General features: G+C 32.3%; 2 protein-coding genes across 4 annotated transcripts in view; one reads left to right on the top strand and one right to left on the bottom strand.

Moving 5' to 3' along the window:
* The window catches only part of LOC126718374 (twinkle homolog protein, chloroplastic/mitochondrial), an 83015-nt gene that overhangs the window by 39466 nt on the left and 22396 nt on the right, over positions 1-21153 (top strand). The window lies entirely within an intron of this gene.
* On the bottom strand, positions 1904-8069 carry LOC126718373 (G-type lectin S-receptor-like serine/threonine-protein kinase RKS1). Of its 3 annotated transcripts, none has more exons than XM_050420516.1 (7): positions 6495-8069; positions 5176-5304; positions 3549-3748; positions 3135-3345; positions 2739-2976; positions 2349-2499; positions 1904-2271 (listed from the first exon to the last, which is right to left on the bottom strand). In XM_050420516.1, the coding sequence occupies exons 1-7, from the start codon at positions 7768-7770 to the stop codon at positions 1969-1971; spliced, it is 2508 nt and encodes an 835-aa protein (XP_050276473.1). In that variant the 5' UTR covers positions 7771-8069; the 3' UTR covers positions 1904-1968. The 3 variants fall into 3 exon arrangements, with proteins under 3 accessions (XP_050276473.1, XP_050276474.1, XP_050276475.1); XM_050420517.1 differs by having other exon boundaries at positions 3549-3691; XM_050420518.1 differs by lacking the exon at positions 5176-5304.

Genomic DNA, 21153 nt, shown 5'->3' with positions numbered 1-21153 from the left:
TTGTTGATATATATATATATATATATATATATATATCCAATTTATCATGTCAAACAAAAATACATATTTTCTAGAATTAAACGTATATAACGTATATCAAACATTTTTCATATTATACTTGTACACAAATATTTCAAACTTCACTACCCTTTTATAGTTTTTTTTTTTTTTTTTGATAGAGACTTTTTGATAGTATTTGTTAAGGTGTGTTGTTATGTGTGTAATACTATTTACCAACAGATAAGGAAAAGATATAAATTACTTTACTTCTCTAAATTAAGTAAAAATTTATAAAATTTCTTCAACTCTATAATTTTTTGGGTGGTTTAAATCCATACATGATATGATTTTTATAAATAAAAAAAATAAAATAAAATGAAGTGACCCTATCAAGGAGTTTTTTTTTTTTTTTTCCTCCTTGTGTGTATGCTAGAGAGAGAGCATACTGAGAGTTTGACATGCCTACAACAGAGTTTAAGGGTTTAAGAACTTGTAGCAATTGAAATAACATAAGATGAAAAAGATCAACAAAAAATATCCTTTACATTTTTTCTTACAAAGGCTTGTAGCTTGTACTGTTCTTAGATATAAAATTGGTGGCAAGTAATTGATTGGAAAGTATAAATATATCTCTGTTTTTTAGCACAATTACTATGTTCTAATGAGACAATTTTGTATTTGCTTCAATTTAGTCACCTTCAATGATTCTAGCCGTACCAAAAAATCTGAAAGTACAGGAAACTCTGTTTAAAGTATGAGAAAGAAAGGAAAATAAAGGTTTGAATAGGATGATTTTCCAATTAGGTTTTTAAAGTCTTTTTAATAATTTCTTATTATAACGTGATATAATAGCTATCCGTCTCACATTTTCTAACACTTTTAGAATATTTTGCACATCTAGAACGTCCAAATTTTATGCATGATGCAAAGTAATTATATATAGTTTCATTATACCATCCAAAAAAATATAAAAATGTTCTCAATGGCTATCTTCTCTGTTTCTTAAAATTTTTCCAAACCTATCCCCATTTCACCCAAAAAAAAAAAAAAAATGCAAACCTATTTGCAGCAAGTTGACAAGTTGAAATTGTTTAAAATTTGTAGATGTCTAACATAATAAGATTTTCTACAATTATATTCATAACTTTTGTCTTGCTATATAACATTAATTTGTTCCATACGATGTTGATGTTGTGAAAACTAGTTTGCTTTTTTTATTTTTTCAAGTGACTTCAAGTAGAGAATGACACACACTCACCTTCACAAATATAAGTGACCACAAAAGTAGAATTGGGCCAAATTTAAGCAAAAATGAGGAAATGGTTATAACTTTTTGTCAGCCATTTCTTTGCATTTCTCCTTGCTATACAAGAGGATCTACCATCAAAGTTATAAACTGTTGTTCTAACTTATTTGGTAATATTGTCTTGGTTTGAAGTGTTCTCTTAAGTTACATATTAGCCATACCCAAGCATATCAATAGTAAAACACCCTGAAATCCAAATTAAATTCCAGTATTATGCATTTAGTGTTCCTCTTTTAAATCTTCATGGTTAAACTTAGTAAATTTCACACCAAAAGAAAAGATCTTTGTAACTTTGGACATCTTGTTCTGAAAACCAATGAAGTTATCTCCACAGAACATATATACGCAATTAACTTTTTGTATATTAATTTCAGAAACCACTTGAAAGAAAAAGCTAAAGGAGATGGTAGTGATTTCATCACAAGTTCTGGAAAAAAAAAAAAAAAAAAAAACAGTTTCTGTAATATTATACATTATATATATATATATATATATATATTTTTTTTTTGGGTAATAATTTTTAAGTGCATACATTATGTTCAATTGTTCATACCAAAAAAAAAAAAAAAAAAAAAAAAACTGTAATTTAGAGTAGACTTAGAGTAACTCAATCCTATGTTGTAATGGAATATTAGTATACTTGCTACAAATAGTTTGGGGTTTTAACGACCGTCAATTGTAGAAAGTGTTATTTCATTTACTGAATTAGATGTTGAACTAGTTGATCTGTCTGTACTATTGTAAGTACTCTTCAAAATAAATGCAGGTTGTTTTGGAGAAGGAAGATGTGTGTCATTACCCAACATGAAAACAACAGTTGACATGGTTGGCCGGTCTATTGCATGTTCTTGCACACACAAAAGCCCAATTTGAATGCATCTTGAAACTTCATTAGTAGGGTATGCCTCATCTAGTAATGGGTCGACCATTTTCATGGAATTGTCTTCTCTCCATAGGTCCCAAACCTGAGACAAGATATTAAACATATTAGGCTCAACAATATAGACTTAATTTTGTAGTCATTGTTTGCAAGTGTACTTACATGTCCAATCAAATTTGAGGAAGGACCATCATGATGATAAGTACTATTCTTTTTGCCAATAATGATCTCTAGCAGCAATACCCCAAAGCTATATACATCAGACTTTATTGAAAATAGTCCTTGCATTGCATACTCAGGTGACATATAACCACTGTCATAGCACAATGAAAAGGAAGATATTGAACCTCAACATAAAATGATTGAAGATAGCCCTTTGGGCACTAACATACATGTAAAATTTGAAGTAACACAATATGAAAACGAATTATAGAGATATCCTTAATATTTTTTTTTCTTACAAAGGCTTGTAGTTTGGACTCTCCTTAGATGTAAAAATGGTAGTCAAGTAATCGATTAAAAAAGTATATATTTGTTTTCTACCATACTTACTATGTTCCAACAATGCAATTTGTATTTGCTTCAATTTGGTCCCCTCCAACAATTCTAGCCATACCAAAATCTGAAATTTTTGGATTCAATGCATTGTCAAGTAGAACATTGCTGGCCTTTAAATCTCTATGGATAATTCTTAATCTTGAGTCTTGATGAAGATATAAGATCCCTCGACCAATTCCGCAAATAATCTCAAATCGCTTTCCCCAATCTAAACATGACCTTTTTGTTTCATCTAAATGAAGAAAGAAATGAGAACTTGGATTAGATTGTATTGCATTCGTGCTTTTTTACCTAGGTATAAAATCTTGCTACTAGGAACTGATATGTTTGTAATGGGAGGATCGTTTTCTAGTGATGATGAGAGAGGTTAATGTGAAAAAGAAGGCATACCAAAAATGAAAGAGTCCAAGCTTTTATTTGGCAAGTACTCATAGATCAACATCTTCTCTTCTTTGTGAATGCAACAACCTAAAATTCTCACAAGGTTTCTATGTTGGAGTTTAGCAATTAGTGCAACTTCTGTTTTGAATTGTTCTATTCCTTGTCCAGAGCATTTTGATAGTCTTTTTACTGCTATTTCCATTCCATTTTGTAGCAAACCCTGCAATTAAAGTCCAAATATCATTGTCATAGTGCACAGTTGTTGAAAGAAACTCAACTTGGTGAATTATTTTGGGAAGCCCAATTGCACACAATAAATTCGTACTTAATGAGTACCTGTAAACATTCACGATGGAATTTATGATGCGTAAACACACTTAAAATGAGAGTGTGCAAATTATGGAATTTGTTCAATGAGACTACCTTATAAACTGGGCCAAAACCACCTTGGCCAAGCTTGTTAGAAATAGAGAAGTTATCTGTAGCTGCAATAATGGTTTTTCGATCAAACAATGGCAAATTTGAATTTCTTCTAGCTCCATCGAGGTCCCTTCTACTTGAAGAGTCTTCAAAGTATGGTAAAGTAGAGTCAGCACTATATGAATATGTGATATGCCTATTCTCTGTCATAAAACAAGTAATTAATAATGCTAGTAACCATATTTGTCCAATTAGGAATCCTCACACAAAAGCCTAGTTTAATAAAACTAAGAAACACACTAAAATAAAAGAATGAAAAAGTAAAAAATAAGAGGAAAAATTGAAGTTTACATTTTCTATTTATCATTGACAGGAAATCCCATTTGGTTAAAATGCACTTTTCTAAGAGGTAAGTGCTTATGGGAGATGAAGGTTCCTCAGACCTGCTGATGGGGTTGGAGAAAATCTTAAAATGTTAGGGAATTGGATGGGCTATTCATCAAGCTTTTAGTTAAAAAGGTGAAAAAATTGTCCATATGGCATGATAATTGACACCCTGAAGGTTTTTTGATCCCTAACTTTGTCCACAAGGTGGTGTATGATACTGCAATTTCTGAGTTTGCAAAAGTATCCAATTTTCTGAAAGAAATGCAGTAACCTTGGAAACCTATCAGATCAAAAGATACTACCCTACAAGCTTATTTTCATTAATTAAAATTAACTAAGTGTTGTTTGGCAAAGATTATTTTTGCCAACTTATTTTACCATTCAGCTTATTTTTGCTATTATTGATGAGTCCCATTGTATTATTATATCTAATTTTTACCTTTATCTACAGTACTTTCAACAAAAAAATTTCAATTTCAACAAAATAAGTAGATCACAAATAGACCTCAAAACAACTCAATGTACTGGATTTCATCTAAATATGGAAAAGTCACATGGATTTCAACTTGAAGTGAAATAAGAAATAAGATGGATACAACTAAATGGTGGAAAGTGGTATGGTCTAATGTAACTACTTCTAAGCATTCCTTGATACTCTGTCTTTGGTTGGCAATGAAGGATGGATTGCAATTCAGAGTAGAATTAAATAAGAAACATGTATGTCTCAGTGAATGGTAGAAACTTGTATGGTCTAAAGCAACTTTTCCTAACAAGTCCTTCATATTTTGGCTGGTAATGAAGGACAAGTTGCCCTCCCAAGAAAGGCTTGTAAAATGGGGTACAATGGTGCTCATGTATGTTTTCTGTAGAAGTCAAATGGAATTTGTGATCATGTTGTCTTCGAGTGTTCTTTCTTATGAATTTGACATTTGTGTAAGAAGCATTTGAAAATTTTCCTTGGCTGCTTCAATATACCTTCTTTGGATCCAAAGAAGTGATTATGAGTATAATAACAAAATATATCAAGTTCTCTTTCATTTTTCTTTTATCAACTTCTACGCTTGAAAAATAAATCAAGTTCCATCCCATTTTATTCAATTTTCTCATGATCTATGAATTCTACCTATTCTTTTATAAATCCTGAAACATAGTGTTGGAGTAATCTTGGGAGCATTTGTTCATTGGCCTTATAAATATAGAAATAGGTTTAAAAAAAAAAAAAAATTGCTCTAAACTTCCTTACCTTTCTTCTTCTTCATTACAAAACAATACACAACTGGGACTACAAGAAGAAACATTACAGCAATAGAAACTCCCAGAATTGCCAACATCCTCTTTTTTTGAGTAAGACCATTTTTCTTAGCATATTGAGCTGAGTAAAAAAAAAAAAAAAATTATTCAAATGACATCATAAATTTGAGAAGTTGATTGAACATAAATAGTTATTATTGATGCAATTTTACAGGAAAATGAGAGTAGGGATGAAACAATGGGTTTAAGGAGAACATGTGATTTTATTATTTTTTTTAAAAAGGAGAAAATGTGATTCTCTTTTTGAGGTCCAACGTCTCAAAAGAACAAAACAAAAAAAGCAAACATGTTCTCACAACAATGTCAAGTGCCATATGTGATTCTCTTTTTTTGAGGCTAAAAATATGTTAAAAAGAAGAAACAAAAAAAAAAATTGCAAACCTAACAACAATGTCAAACAACAAGAGTGCTTCTTATTAATATAAGTAGAATCATAATTCAAATCTTCCCTCTCCATTATTGTAACAATAAAAAAAAGTCAAATAAAACAAGTATTACGTAGTAGGAGGACCAACTACGAGTGATGAATATAATTGTAGAAATCTTGTGTTATTAGGTGTATAAAGCTCTTAAATAATTTTTACTTCTCCACACATTGTTTGAGTTTTGAACTATTATGAAATAGATAAGGTAGACATTGTGAAAATTTTGATATTTTGTGATAATTTAACAAAACCATATATAAATTCTTTCCCATATGGAATGTAATACTCGTTTAGATTTGTACTATATAATTTGAAATGGATCTGTTTTAAATGGAGAAAACCATTTTTCAATATTTTGATCAACTTTAAAGTAAATACCATAGGGAAAATTATATGTTGGATTAGTATTCTGTATAAACTTTGGACTAAAATAATACAATAGACATGAATCTTCACTAACACTCTATTTGTTTTGAAGTAAAACAAATATGATTTTTAGGTGTTTAGTATGGCAAATAATTTTTTTCAAACAAACAACCAAGATTAGGCAACTACCGCTAGAGCAGTGTCTTTGGTCATTGGAATGGTCGCTTTGGTTATCGAACATCTGACACGCTGCTTCAATGACCAGACTGCTAGCAATTGTTGCTAGAGTGATGGCTTTGGCCACCAGAGTGTTGGCACCGGTCGTCGAAGCGATGGCTCCAACCACTGAAGTACCGACATCATTTGCCTAGCTCACCAGACCGGTGACCTAGCCACCAAATGGGATGTATTTTTGTAAAATGTTTTTCTAAAATTTTAAAGATAAAAGATGAAAGAGTACCTAATACAATTGCATCCACACGTATATATAAATCTTGTCCTAGATCAACATATGTTCTTGCGTCCACCAAGTCCCCTTGCCATGTCAAGCAACCAATCCCTCCTTCACTCTCATTTGCACTTGCGTAAGCCATACAAGAACAATTCCTCAAACACTTTTGCTCACACTCTTTCATACTCAAACTCATGTCCGCATGTGCTACTGAAGTATCTGGCATCTTCATATGTGCCAACTTCACGAAACCTTCTCTATTGTTGCACATGGACACTCCTTGCTTTTCCCTCACACAATCACGAGATGACTTGGGTTCAAATCCAGGAAAGCACTTGCACTCAAAAATGACCTCATTGTATGGGTCACAATAACTATTTGGACCGCAATTCAAATACTTATCACATAACGCTAGGGAGCTGGACCAATATTCGACCCATCTAGTCTCCTGCCATAAGGACCGTCGCACAATTCCTGATTCATCGACCATTGTTTTAGGAAAAACTTTGGGGTCAACTAAATTTGAAAATATACTGTACATAATGGTGGTTTCTTCTTGATTATTCACAAAGCTAACATTGAATAATTTTGATGTCATTTCGGGTACACCGCTCCATCTTAGGCCAGTCCAAGATCCAGCACGCCATAATAGAGTCCGACCCAAGTATAAGCATGCCTGAGGGTACCCAGTTGGAACTAAATGATATGAGTAGTTGCCAATTCCCAGGTCATCTTTGGACTTCCAAGATGTTAGGAACCGGTTTAACCCGGTCCGCCGGTCTAGCCCAAGTTTCATAAACGGAAGCAGAGTATTGGTGGGATAATCAAAACTCTGCCATGTAACATGTTGGCTGTCTTGTTGAACCAAAACAAGATTTCCTATATCTAAGAGCTTAGCCATAGAATTATTTGTGGATGAGACAGAAAAAGAAACATTGGTGGACCAAATAGGAGTGGTTTGGTTTTGGGTGTGGAGTACAAGGCTTCCCTTACCGTTGATGGAGAGGACTCCGGAGTTATCATTGAGAGGAGCGTCTCTGTTTGCAACCCACACAACGGTTTTTTCGGCGATTTGGTTATACCAAATTCCAACGTAGCGGTGACTGGAACTGCCGGGGTTGAAAAACCCAAGTGCAAAGGTTTTTTGGTTTGAGAGTAGAAGTTGACCATCACCATCCTTGAGGGGTTGGTCTGGTGTTATGGTGTCAAGGGAAATGCAAATTGGGCAAACAAGAAGGGAGAGAAGCAGCAATGTATTCCATGACCCTTTAGCAGGATTCATCATTTTTTTCCTAATGAAGAGTATAAGTTGTGGCTGACCTTACTGGCTGCTATAAAGGATCACCTCCAGTTTCATCCCATTTCAAAATGATGAGTGACATGTGTAAAAATAATGATCCAACGGTTAGGAAATTAGCAATTTGTGTTTTTGAAAGCAAACCTTTTATGAGATAAAAGTGCAGGAAGAAGGCATGCGTTCTTCGGAATCGGAGCAACACAGCCAACGGCGATCTTCGATGGGGCAAAACTTCAGGCCGCACGTGGAGGCCCGTGAGGCTGAAGATGGACGCCGGCTTCTTGGGTTTTACACATCGGAGGCCGAAGAAAAGATTTGCAACGTCGGTTTCGCGAAAGGATGGAGAAAAACTAGCTGATGGTGTGACACTGACGGCTGTGGCTTCTTCTTCTTTGTTTGTACAGTAGCTTGGTAAACTCAGGTGAAGAGACGGTGGGAAAAGAAGAGAGAGAAAGAAGGAAAAATAATGCTATGTTCTGACCCTTAGGTGGTTTGTTTTGTGCCTTTGGATATTTTTTTTCTAACACGTGTCTTGCATCCGGATAAAAATTAGAGGAAACGGGAGAAATTTGAACCGTAGGGATCCTATCCCGATTCCCGAGCTTGATAGCCATACAATCTGAAAGTCTTGGAGGTAGCTTCTTTTATTTATTTATTTTTAACAAATATAATAGTAATAGGACTTGTGGAACTACCTTCTTCAGTCAAAAAAAGGACTTGTGGCTGACCGGCGGGTATAGACTACAGAGCTTGACAGCCATATAAAAAATTATGGTACAAAATTGTGTATTTTTACGTGCCAATAGTATTACTCAGTGAAAGATACTTGACAAAACTTTGGTCTTCTTTGGCAACTTTAATTTAAGTCTAGGTAGCAATTTTTGACCCTAGAACTCGGATGTACATTGACTAATGAACAAAAATTATTGGGTTTATATATTTATTTATTTATTTATATACCAGAAATTCTACACTAACTTAATCTAAGTGTGTAGGTGTGAAACTCCCTCCTAAAAACTTAAACTTTAACTCTTGCCTCCACACTTCACAAATACTCATAATTGTAAAGTGACTACTACACCAAAGGTGCGCAATGGTAATTATTGGGTTCTTTAAATAGTGGTTGTTTATTGCTAACAGTCAAGGGAGGCGCCAAATGTGACCATCCTGACTTGGAAATTTAAAAAAAAAAAATACCTTAAAAATTTGAATTTTAAATTAATTTGGGTTGTTAACCCCTCTAAAAAAAATTAAAAAAAAATTAAAAAAAAAAAAAACTTGACCACCCTAAAAAAACTTGAACACCTTAAATAACAATTTGAGCCTATTAAAAATTAAATTCAACTTCTCCAAAATTTTGGATCATTGTATGTTGAACCAAAAAATTGCGAGAAATGCTATATTTACAACATTTTCGCAATAAATCTTAAATAGCAATCATGGACAAAAAAATAATTTTAGTGACGTGTTCAAATTAGAATTAGCTAGTAAAAACTTTACCACTTAGGCTTTGGTGTGTAAGTGTAAAAATGTTTCAAAAATTGCTCAAATAAACAAATTAGCCTAAAAGCCCAAATCAAACATTTCATTGTGATTTTTTAAATTGTGTTTTCAAATGGTATATTTTAAAATCGCTATTTTTTTATTAAAAAAATGCACACTTTTCAAATAACTATTCTGTTATGCTTGTTTTAGTCTTCAATCGAATTTCTTGGATTTATGTGATACATTTTTTCAAAAAGGTAATGCATTTTGTTTATATTGCTACTTATTTAGGCAATATGTTGTTAATTGAAAAGGAGATCAATAGTTTAATAATTGCTTAATTGTGTATATTGAAAAAGTAGTTGATAACGTTGATAGTAAAACTATTATATCATACAAAGATTTCAAAATATGAAATCTTGTGAAGGAAATTTTAAAACTTTATGTAATTGCGACTGTTTTTTTTTTTTTTTTTTTGGTGATGTTAATATATTCAAGTTTTATTTTTTTAATTTAAGTTTTTTAATGACCACCCTAAAAAAATTTCTAGAGCCACCAACAATCAACTAGGTTCAAGAGATAACTCAATGATAATAAAGAAATAATTATATATCATTTGTTGTGTTTTATATCACCTCCTCCATTATCTATCTAATTCAATAAAAAAAAAAAAAAAATTGTAGTCTACTTCATCTGTTATTGCAAAAGTTGTGGTGGTAGAATAATTGTTATTAGGTTCATCTAAAAAGTGATTGTTTAACTGAATTGTCAACCACTGAGATTCAAGTGATAAACCAATGATGATAAATAAATAATAATATATCCTTTGTTGAGTTTTATTAAAGTACCTTTAAATATATATATATATATATATATATATATATCCAATATATCATGTCAAACAAAAATACATTGAAAAATACACGTTTTCTATTATCAAACATATATAACGTATATCAAACATTTTTCATATTATACTTGTACACAAATATTTTAAACTTCATTACTTTTATTGATAGTATTTGTTAAGGTGTGCTGTTACGTATGCAATACTATTTACCAACAGATAAGGAAAATGTATAAATTACTTTGCTTCTCTAATTTAAGTAAAAATTTAAAAAATTTCTTCAATTCTATAATTTTTTGGGCGGTTTAAATCCATACATGATATGATTTTAATAAATAAAAAATAAAAATAAAAAAATAAAAAAATTGAAGTGATCCTATCAAGGAGTTTTTTTCTCTCCTTGTGTGTATGCTAGAGAGAGAGCATGCTAAGAGTTTGATATGCCTACAACAAAATTTCAGGGTTTAAGAACTTGTAGCAATTGAAGTAACATAAGATGAAAAAGATCAACAAAAAATATCCTTTATATTTTTTCTTACAAAGGCCTGTAGCTTGTACTGTTCTTAGATATAAAATTGGTAGCAAGTAATTGATTGGAAAGTATAAATATATCTCTGCTTTCTAGCACGTTTACTATGTTCCAGTGAGGCAATTTTTATTTGCTTCAATTTGGTTACCTCCAATTATTCTAGCCATACCAAAATCTGAAAGTACAAGAAACTTTGTTTAAAGTACGAGAAAGAAAGGAAAATGAAGGTTTGAATAGGATGATTTTCCAGTTAGATTTTTAAAGTCTTTTTAATAATTTCTTATTATTACGTGATTAATAGCTATCTGTCTCACATTTTCTAACACTTTTCAAATATTTTGCACATCTAGAATGTCCAGATTTTATGCATGATGCAAAATAATTATATATAGTTTCATTATACCATTCAAAAAAATATAAAAATGTTCTCAATGGCTTTTTCCAAACCTATCCCCATTTCACCCAAAAAAAAAAAAAAAAAAAAAAAAAACCCAAACCTATAAGAAGAAGGTTGAGAAGTTGAAATTGTTTAAAATTTGTAGATGTCTAACATAATAAGATTTTCTACAATTATATTCATCACTTCTGTCCTGCTATATAACATTAATTTGTTCCATATGATGTTGATGTTCTGAAAACTAGTTTGCTCTTTTTATTTTTCAGGTGACTTCAAGGAGAGAATGACAAACTCTCAAAAAGGCACCTTCACAAATATAAGTGAGCACAAAAGTAGAATTGGGCCAAATTTAAGCAAAAAGGAGGAAATGGTTACAACTTTTTGTCACCCCTTTCTTCACACTTCTCCTTGCTATACAAGAGGATCTACATCAAAGTTATAAACTGTTGTTCTAACTTATTTGGTAATATTGTCTTGGTTTGAAGTATTCTCTTAAGTTGCATATTAGCCATACCCAAGCATATCAATAGTAAAACACCCTGAAATCCAAATTAAATACCAATATTATGCATTTAGAGTTCCTCTTTTAAATCTCCATGGTTAAACTTAGTAACTTTCTCTACAAAAGAAAAGCTCTTTGTAACTTTGGACATCTTGTATGGAAAACCAACGAAGTTATCTCCACAGAACATATATACCCAGTTAACTTTTTGTATACTAATTTCAGAAACCACTTGATAGAAAAAGTTAAAGGAGATGGTAGTGATTTCATCACAAGTTCTGGACAATAATAGTTTGTGTAATAATATATTATCTTCTTCTTTATTATAATTTTACAGTATATACATTATGTTCACTTGTTCATACAAAAAAAATTGTAATGTAGAGTAGAATTAGAGTAACTCAATCCTATGTTGAAATGGAATATTAGTACACTTGCTACAAATAGTTTGGGGTTTTAACGACCAGCAACTGTAGAAAGTGTTATTTCATTTACAGAATTAGATGCTACACTAGTTGATCTGTCTATACTATTGTAAGTACCCTTCAAAATAAATACAGGCTGTTTTGGAGAGGGAAGAGGTGTGTCATTGCCCAACATGAAAACAACAGTTGACATGGTTGGCTGGTCTATTGCATGTTTCTTGCACACACAAAAGCCCAATTTGAATGCATCTTGAAACTTCATTAGCAGGGTATGTCTAATCCAGTAACAGGTCAACTATTTTAATGGAATTGTCTTCTCTCCATAAGTCCCAAACCTGAGACAAGATATTAATCATATTAGGCTCAACAATATAGGCTTAATTTTGTAGTCATTGTCTGCACATGTACTAACATGTCCAATCAAATTTGAGGAAGGACCATCATGATGATAAGTACTATTCTTTTTGCCAATAATGATCTCTAGTAGCAATACATCAGACTTTATTGAAAACAGTCATTGCATTGCATACTCAGGTGACATATAACCACTATCATATAACAATGAAAAGGAAGATATTGAACCTCAACATAAAATGATCAAAGATATCCCTTTGGGAACTAACATACATGTAAAATTTGAAGTAACAAAATATGAAAACAAATTATAAAGATATCCTTAATATTTTTTTCTTACAAAGGCCTGTAGTTTGTACTCTCCTTAGATGTAAAAATGGCAGTCAAGTAATCGGTTAAAAAAGTATATCTTTTGTTTTCTACCATACTTACTATGTTCAAACAACGCAATTTGTATTAGCTTCAATTTGATCCCCTCCAACAATTCTAGCCATACCAAAATCTGAAATTTTTGGATTCAATGCATTGCCAAGTAGAACATTCCTGGCCTTTAAATCTCTATGGATAATTGTTAATCTTGAGTCTTGATGAAGATATAAGATCCCTCGAGCAATTCCGCAAATAATCTCAAATCACTTTCTCCAATCTAAGCATGACTTTTTGTTTCATCTAAATGAAGAAATGAGAACTTGGATTAGATTGCACTGCATCCGTGCTTTTTTACTTACGTATAAAATCTTGCTACTTGGAACTGATATGTTTGTAATGGGAGGATCGTTTTCTAGTGATGATGAGTGAATGAGAAAAAGAAGACATACCAAAAATGAAAGAGTCCTGCAACAATCTAAAATTCTCACAAGGTTTCTATGTTGGAGTTTAGCAATTAGTGCAACTTTTGTTCTAAATTATTCTACTCCTTGTCCAGAGCATTTTGATAGTCTTTTTATCGCTATTTCCATTCCATTTTGTAGCAAACATTGTAATTAAAGTCCAAATGTTATTTTGCCATAGTGCACAATTGTTAAAAGAAACTCTACTTGGTGAATCATTTGGGGAAGCCCAATTGCACATAATGAATTCATACTCAATGAGTACCCGTAAACATTCATGATGGAATTTCTAATGCATAAACACACTTGAAATGAGATTATGCAAATTATGGGACTTGTTCAATGAGACTACCTTATAAACTGGGCCAAAACCACCTTGGCCAAGCTTGTTAGCAATAGAAAAGTTATCTGTAGCTGCAATAATGGTTCTTATATCAAATAATGGCAAATTTGAATTTCTTCTAGTTCCATCAAGGTCCTTTCTACTTGGAGAGTCTTCGAAGTATGGTAAAGTAGAGTCAGCACTATATGAATATGTGCTATGCCTCGTCTTTGTCATAAAATAAGTAATTAATAATGCTAGTAACCACATTTGTCCAATTAGGAATTCTCATGCAAAATCCTAATTTAATAAAACTGAGAAACACACCAAAATAAATTAATGAAACAGAGGAAAAATTGTAGTTTATAATATCTGCTTATCATTGACAAGAAATCCCATTTGGTTAATGATGATGTGCTGAAATCGTCAGTGAGTTGTAGGCTCCAAACTACTCCAATGGGTACCTATGGAATAAGAACAGATGGACCAATCAAAAGGCACTGGCGTGGTACTAGCCAAGAACCCTCCGAAGGTCAAGTTAGCGAATGAGAAATCTCTAAGAACTCTACAGTGAAAAAGCTGGGGATTTTCTATGTGCTTGAGAAAAGTGAAGGTCTAATGCTTATATAGTGGGGAGTGATGAATCAAAATCCCTCCAAAGTAGGGATCTTTCCTTGTTGGGAGGGTTTGGCACTTAGGGTTTTTGAGATTTCAGGGTACCCTTCCATATGAGAGCAATATGGGTAAGTAATGGGTTTTATCTTACGTGTCACACAAGATGTTTCTATGTATAGATATTCGTGGGGACCAAGCTAAACTAGGCTGGACCCGTCGGCCATCTTACTCCGTCGGCCTTTCCACCTCGTCCAAGGATTCCCCATCGGTTTACAGAAGCACCTGTTAGGTTGTTATTTTAGAGTCATCGCTCCAACTGTCATCGCTCTGGGCCTTTCCGTCTGCTTCCATAAAGCTGACGGACCTATAGGCACCATTGGCTTCCTTGCGTGATGTGTTAGGGGATATTAATTTTTGTCAAAAATAACCCTATCAGTTAAAATGCACTTTTCTAAAAGGAAGTGCTTATAGGTGATGAAAGTTCCTCAAGCCTGCTGATGGAGCTTGAGAAAATCCTAAATGTTAGGGAATTGGCTAGGACACTCATCAAGGTTTTGATCCCCAACTTTGTCCACAAGGTAGCAGGATAATTGACAACTTAAAGGTGTTTTGATCCTGAACTTTGTCCACAAGGTGGTATATGATACTACAATTTCTAAGTTGGCAGAAGTATCCAGTATTCTAAAAGAAATGTAATAGCCTTGGAAACCTATCAAATCAAAAGATACTACCCTACAAGCTTATTTTCATCAATTAAAATTACCTAAGACAACTCAGTGTACTGGTTGTCATCTAATATAGAAAAGTCACATGGATTTCAACCTGAAGTGTAATAAGAAACAAGGTGGATACAGTTGAATGGTGGAAAGTGGTGTGGTCTAAAGCAACTGCTTCTAAGCATTCCTTATTACTTTGTCTTTGGCTGGCAGTGAATGACAAATCGCAATTCAGAGTAGAATTAAATAAGAAACATGTATGTCTCAATGAATGGTAGAAACTGGTATGGTCTAAAGTAGCTTTTCCCAACAAGTCCTTCATATTTTGGTTGGTAGTGAAGGATAGGTTGCCCTCCTAAGAAAGGCTTGTAAAATGGGGTACAATGATGCCCATGTATGTTTTCTATAGAAGTCAAATGGAATTTGTGATCATGTCGTCTTCGAGTGTTCTTTCTTTTGAATTTGACATTTACGTATGGTAGATAAAAGAATGTGCAAATGGAATGAGCTAATGCATTTATTCATAGGCTATAAGGCAAGATGTTTAAGAATAGCATTTGAAAATTTTTCTTGGCTGCTTCAGTATACCACCTTTGGATCCAAAGAAATGATTATGACTATAATAACAACATTTATCAAGTTCTTTTTCATTTTTTCTTTTATAACTTCTACGCTTGCAAAATATATCAAGTTCCATTCCATTTTTTTTTTTCAGTTTTATTTCATGATTTACATATCCTGCCTAACCTTTATAACTCTGAAACATAGTGTTGGAGTAATCTTGGGAGCATTTGTTCACTGGCCTTAGAAATATAGAAATAGGTTTTAAAAAATTGCTTTAAACTTCCTTACCTTTCTTCTTCTTCATTACAAAACAATACTTCTTCTTCATTACAAAACAATACACAACTAAGACTACAAGAAGAAACATTACAGCAACAGAAACTCCCAGAACTGCCAGCATCCTATTTTTCTGAGTAAGACCATTTTTCTTAGCATATTGAGCTGAGTAAAAAAAAAAATTATTCAAATGACATCATAAATTTTAGAAGTTGATTGAACATAAATATTTTTTGATGCAGTTTTACAGGAAAATGAGAGTAGGGATGGAACAATGGGTTTTGAGGAGAATATGGGATTTTATTATTTTTTAAAAAAAAGGAGAAAATGCAATTCTCATTTTGAGGTCCAACGTATCAAAAGAACAAAACAAAAAAACAAACATGTTCTCACAAAAATGTCAAGTCCATATGTGATTCTCTTTTTTTTAGGCTGAAAACGTGTTAAAAGAAGAAATGAAAAAACAAAAATTGCAAACCTATTTTGTAACAACAATGTCAAACGCCAAGAGAGTGTTTCTTATTAATATAAGTAGAATCATAGTTCAATTTCTCTCTCTCTCCCATTATTGTAACTGAATAAAAATAAAATAAAACTAGTATTACATAGTGGGACCTACTATGAGTGATGAATATAATTGTAGAAATCTTGTGTTATTAGGGGTATACAACTCTTAAATAATTTCGACTTCACACATCGTTTGAGTTTTGAATTAGTATGAAATAGATAAGGTAGCATTATGAAAGTTTTGATATTTTTAGATAATTTAACAAAATCATATATAAATTATTTCCCATATTGAATGTAATACTCGGTTAGATTTGTAATATATAATTTGAAATATGAAATAGATCTATTTTAAATAGAGAAAATCATTTTTCAATAATATGACTTAAATCAACTCTAAGGTTAGTACCATAGGGAAAATTAGATGTTGAACTAGTATTTTGTATAAATCTATATATTACTAAAAGCTGAAGCATAGAGTTTAATGTTGTTGCTCTCATGTTACGCCACATCAGCTACCACGTCATTCTTTTTTTTTTTTTTCTTTTTTAAAATATAATTTTTCCTACAATTTTAAAATGGTTTTTACAATTTTCAGCCCTATAAATGTGACCCAATACTTATTTATTTACTTCCACTATCACCCTATAATAAATCTAGTCCACTACTTATTTATTTACTTCCACTATCACCCTATAATAAATCTGTATAATTAATCAAGCCCACCTTCTATTTATGTAGTTCCACAATCAAGCTCAACCCAAAACCTTTTTAGTTTAGTTTTAGGGTTTTGTGTGAGCCTTTTCAGTTTTTTTTTTTTTTTTTTTTTAAAAAAAAAACCCTAAAGCTTGAAAGGCTTCAACGTTTTGTTTTGTTTGTAAACAAACAAACAAACAAAACAAAATGTTGAAGCTTTTCAAACTTTAGGTTTTTTTTTTTTTTTTTTTTCCATTTTTCTTATAATTGTTTTTAACATTTATTTTGTTAATATTTACACTTCTCCAACCTTTCTCTCTCTCTTACCATTTCATCTCCCCACTACTTCAATATTTCTCCCTCCCTTACCTTTTCATCTCCCCACTACCCTCTACATTAATATCATTCTTCTTCTTTCTCTTCATCTTCCTTTATTTTTGTCTCTTCTTATTCATACCCTCTTACTATAAATTTGTCACTATCTCTTCTATTCTATGCATAGTTTTCCCTCACAAAAAAAAGGTCCCCTCCCTCTCTCTCCCTCTCTCTCTCTCTCTCTCTCTCTCAAAATTTTTTGGTGGATTTTTTTTATTTTTCTTGCATCTCTACTTTAGGTTGATAATTTTTTATATTCTTTAAAACTCTATTTTGGGTTAATGCGATTTAGTTTTGTTTTTTAAATTATTGTTGTTGTTGTTGTTGTTGTTGTTGTTATTTTATTTTTTTTATTTTTTAAATTTTTTTTGTTTTATTTTTTTTTTCTCTTTGATTGTTAAATGTTATCCTATTGCGTTCTAAAGAATTAAATATAGCATATAAAAATATAATATTATTCTATTATATAACATGATTTGGATAATTTAGTATTTGTTCTGTTACATAGCATGATTTTTTATGGTGCTCAATTTAGATGTTAAACTATGAGACTTTACTAATTTTTGTTTATTTTCTAATCCTTCGTGGTGGAAAAAGTACTCTTAATAGTTGTATTAGAAGTATTTTATAATGCCATTTATTTAAAGAAAAGCAAAGGTTAGCCAAACGAAAATAATTGGATAGGTGACAAATTTTAACTTTTGCAATTTTATTTTTATTATTATTATTTTATAACAATGCATATATAGAAATTTAATTCTTAGATTTTACTAATAATTGTTTATTTGATAATATGTTTTGGGCGGGTGAAATTATAATTTCTACAAAGAAAATAACATTAATAGATTATCAAAAACAAAATTTTATCCTAATATTGGTTCAATTAATCATTGTTAAGTTATATTAATTTTTTTTTAGTTTACATTTTTTTGGTGTTTTGGATTGTTCCTATATTACATTTATGATTGTTCCTATAATAAATAAAAATATAATTACGAAATACATTACTCATTATTATATTAGTTTAAATTGTAATTTTTTTTAATAAAACCACCATAAAAATAATTATCACGCACAATGTGCGGGTTCGCGGCTAGTTTCAAACTAATATAATACAATAGACATGAACTTTGACTAATACTCTAAAAATAGACTAATCATTTTTAGGTGTTTAGTATGACAAATAAAAATTTTCAAGCAAACAACCAAAATTAGTAGTTAAGCCACCAGATCCACTAGTGTAGGAGGCCTAGTGACCAGACTATCGGAATTGTAGCTTGAACGATGTCTTCAACAACCGGATAGGGGGCAACTACTGCCAGAGCAATGTCTCCAGCCACCAGAATGGTGGCTTCGGTTATCAAGCCTCTAGCACGCAGCTTCAGTGATCGGATCGCCAACACCAATTGCCAGAGTGATGGCTCTAGCCACCAGAACATTGGTGGTGATCGTTGGAGTGTTGGCTTTAACCATCGGATTACCGACATCATCTACCTAGCTCACTAAACCGGTGACCTAGCCACCAAATGGGGTGAGGGAACTCACTGTGTATTTTTGCAAAAAAATTTATCAAAATTTTAAAGGCAAAAGATGAAAAAGTACCTAATACAACCGCATCCACATGTATGTATAAATCTTGTCCTACATCAGAATATGTTCTTGTGTCCACAAAGTCCTCTTGCCATGTCAAGCAACCAATCCCTCCCTCACTCTCATTTGCACTTGCATAAGCCATACAAGAACAAGTCCTCAAATACTTTTGCTCACACACTTCCAAACTCAAACTCATGTCCACACGTGCCATTGAAGTATCTAGCACCTTCACATGTGCCAAATTCATGAACCCTTCTCCATTGTTGCGCATGGACACTCCTTGCTTCTCCCTCACACAACCACTTTACCCGTCTGTAAAGTACCAATCACGAGATAACTTGGGTTCAAACCCAGGAAAGCACATGCACTCAAAATTGACCCCTTTGTATGGGTCACAATAACTATTTGGACTGCAATTCAAATACTTATCACATAACTCTTGTGGGGTAGACTAATATTCGACCCATCTAGTCTCGTGCCATAAGGACCGTTGCATAATTCCTGATTCATCCACCACCATTTTAGTAAAAACTTTGGGGCTAGCTAATTTTGAAGATGTACCGTACATAATGGTGACTTCATCTTGATTATTCACAAAACTAATATTGAAGTAATTTGATGTCATTTTGGGTACACCACTCCATCTTAGACCAGTCCAAGATCCAGCACGCCATAATAGAGTCTAACCCATGTATAAGCTCATTTGAGGGTACCCAACTGGAACCATTTGGTATGAATAGTTGCCAATTCCCAGATCATCTTTGGACTTCCAAGATGTTAAGAACCGGTTCAACCCAGTCCGCCAGTCCAGCCCAAGTTTCATAAAGTGGAAGCATAGTATTGGTGGGATAATCAAAACTTTGCCTTGTAACACATTGATTGTCTTGTTGAACCAAAACAAGATTTCCTATATCTAAGAGCTTAGCCATAGAATTATTTGTGGATGAGATAGAAAAAGAAACATTGGTGGACCAAAGAGGAATGGTTTGGTTTTGGGTGTGCAGTTCAAGGTTTCCCTTACCATTGATGGAGAGGACTCCGGAGGTATCATTAAGAGGATTGTTTCTATTTGCAACCCATACAACAGTTTGTTCGGTAATTTGCTTATACCAAATTCCAACGTAGCGGTAACTGGAATTGTCGGGGTTGAAAAACCCAAGTGCAAAGGTTTTTTGGTTTGAGAGTAGAAGTTGACCATCCTTGAGGGGTTGGTCTGGTGTTATGGTGTCAAGGGAAATGCAAATTGGGCAAACAAGAAGGGAGAGAAGCAGCAATGTATTCCATGACCCTTTAGTAGGATTCATCATTTTTTTTCTAATGAAGAGTATAGGTTGTGGCTGACTTGACTAGCTGGTATATAGAGCTTGATAGCCATATATACTAAAAGTCTTGGATGTAGCTTCTTTTTATTTATTTATTTTTAAGAAATATAATAGAATTTTAACTTACATTATATGATAATTACTTTTTATCATCATACTTAAAATATTGGTTGATTTTTAGTTTAGGAAGATTTGAAATCCAAATTCGACAAAAAAAAACTTTGCACCCAGATGGATTTTAATGCAATTTGACAAGGGAGTTGGAGATGAAGCTATGAAAGCCATGACAAAGAAATAGCGTGCAACTTAATTAACACGTCTAACTCAAATAACTTAAATCAGTAATTCTTCTTTTAAAAATAAAAATAAATTAAATCAATTATTTGACATATGAAAGAAGGCAAATGCAAGCTATCGTCAACTTGTCAAGGACCTACTCAATCACGTGTACCTTGAAAACCAGTTCACCTTAGTGAAAGATAATTAACGAAGACTCCACTCTTCTTAGGCAACTTTAAGTATTAGGTAACTTTTGACCCTAGAACTTAGATGTACAATGACAGAGGGACTGGTCAAGAAAATTTATTGGGGTGTTCTTTTAATAGTGATTGTTTATCACTAATAGTCAACTACTTAAAATTCAAGTAATACCCCAATGATAATAAAAAAATAATTATATAAGGTTTGTTGTGTTTTATATCACCTCCTCTCCCATTATCTATCTAACTCAATAATAACCTGTTTGGTACGTGTATTTAAACAATAATTTTTAATTTTTTTGGAAATATTTGTGGGTGAAAAAGTGTGTAGAAATGCATACAATATTATTTAAAAACTGAAAACATGTGTTTGAAGTCGTATACCAAACGGGGCCAAAATTAAAAAAATTGTGATCCACTTCATTGGTTATTGCAAAAGTTGTGGTGGTAAAATAATTGTTATTGGGTTTGTCTAAAAGTGATTGTTTAGCCAAACAGTCAACAGCTAAGTTCAAGTGATAATCCAATGATAATAAA

Source organism: Quercus robur, chromosome 3 (genome assembly GCF_932294415.1).
Source record: "Quercus robur chromosome 3, dhQueRobu3.1, whole genome shotgun sequence".
NCBI lineage: Eukaryota > Viridiplantae > Streptophyta > Magnoliopsida > Fagales > Fagaceae > Quercus > Quercus robur.
This window is presented reverse-complemented; position numbering and strand designations above follow the sequence as displayed.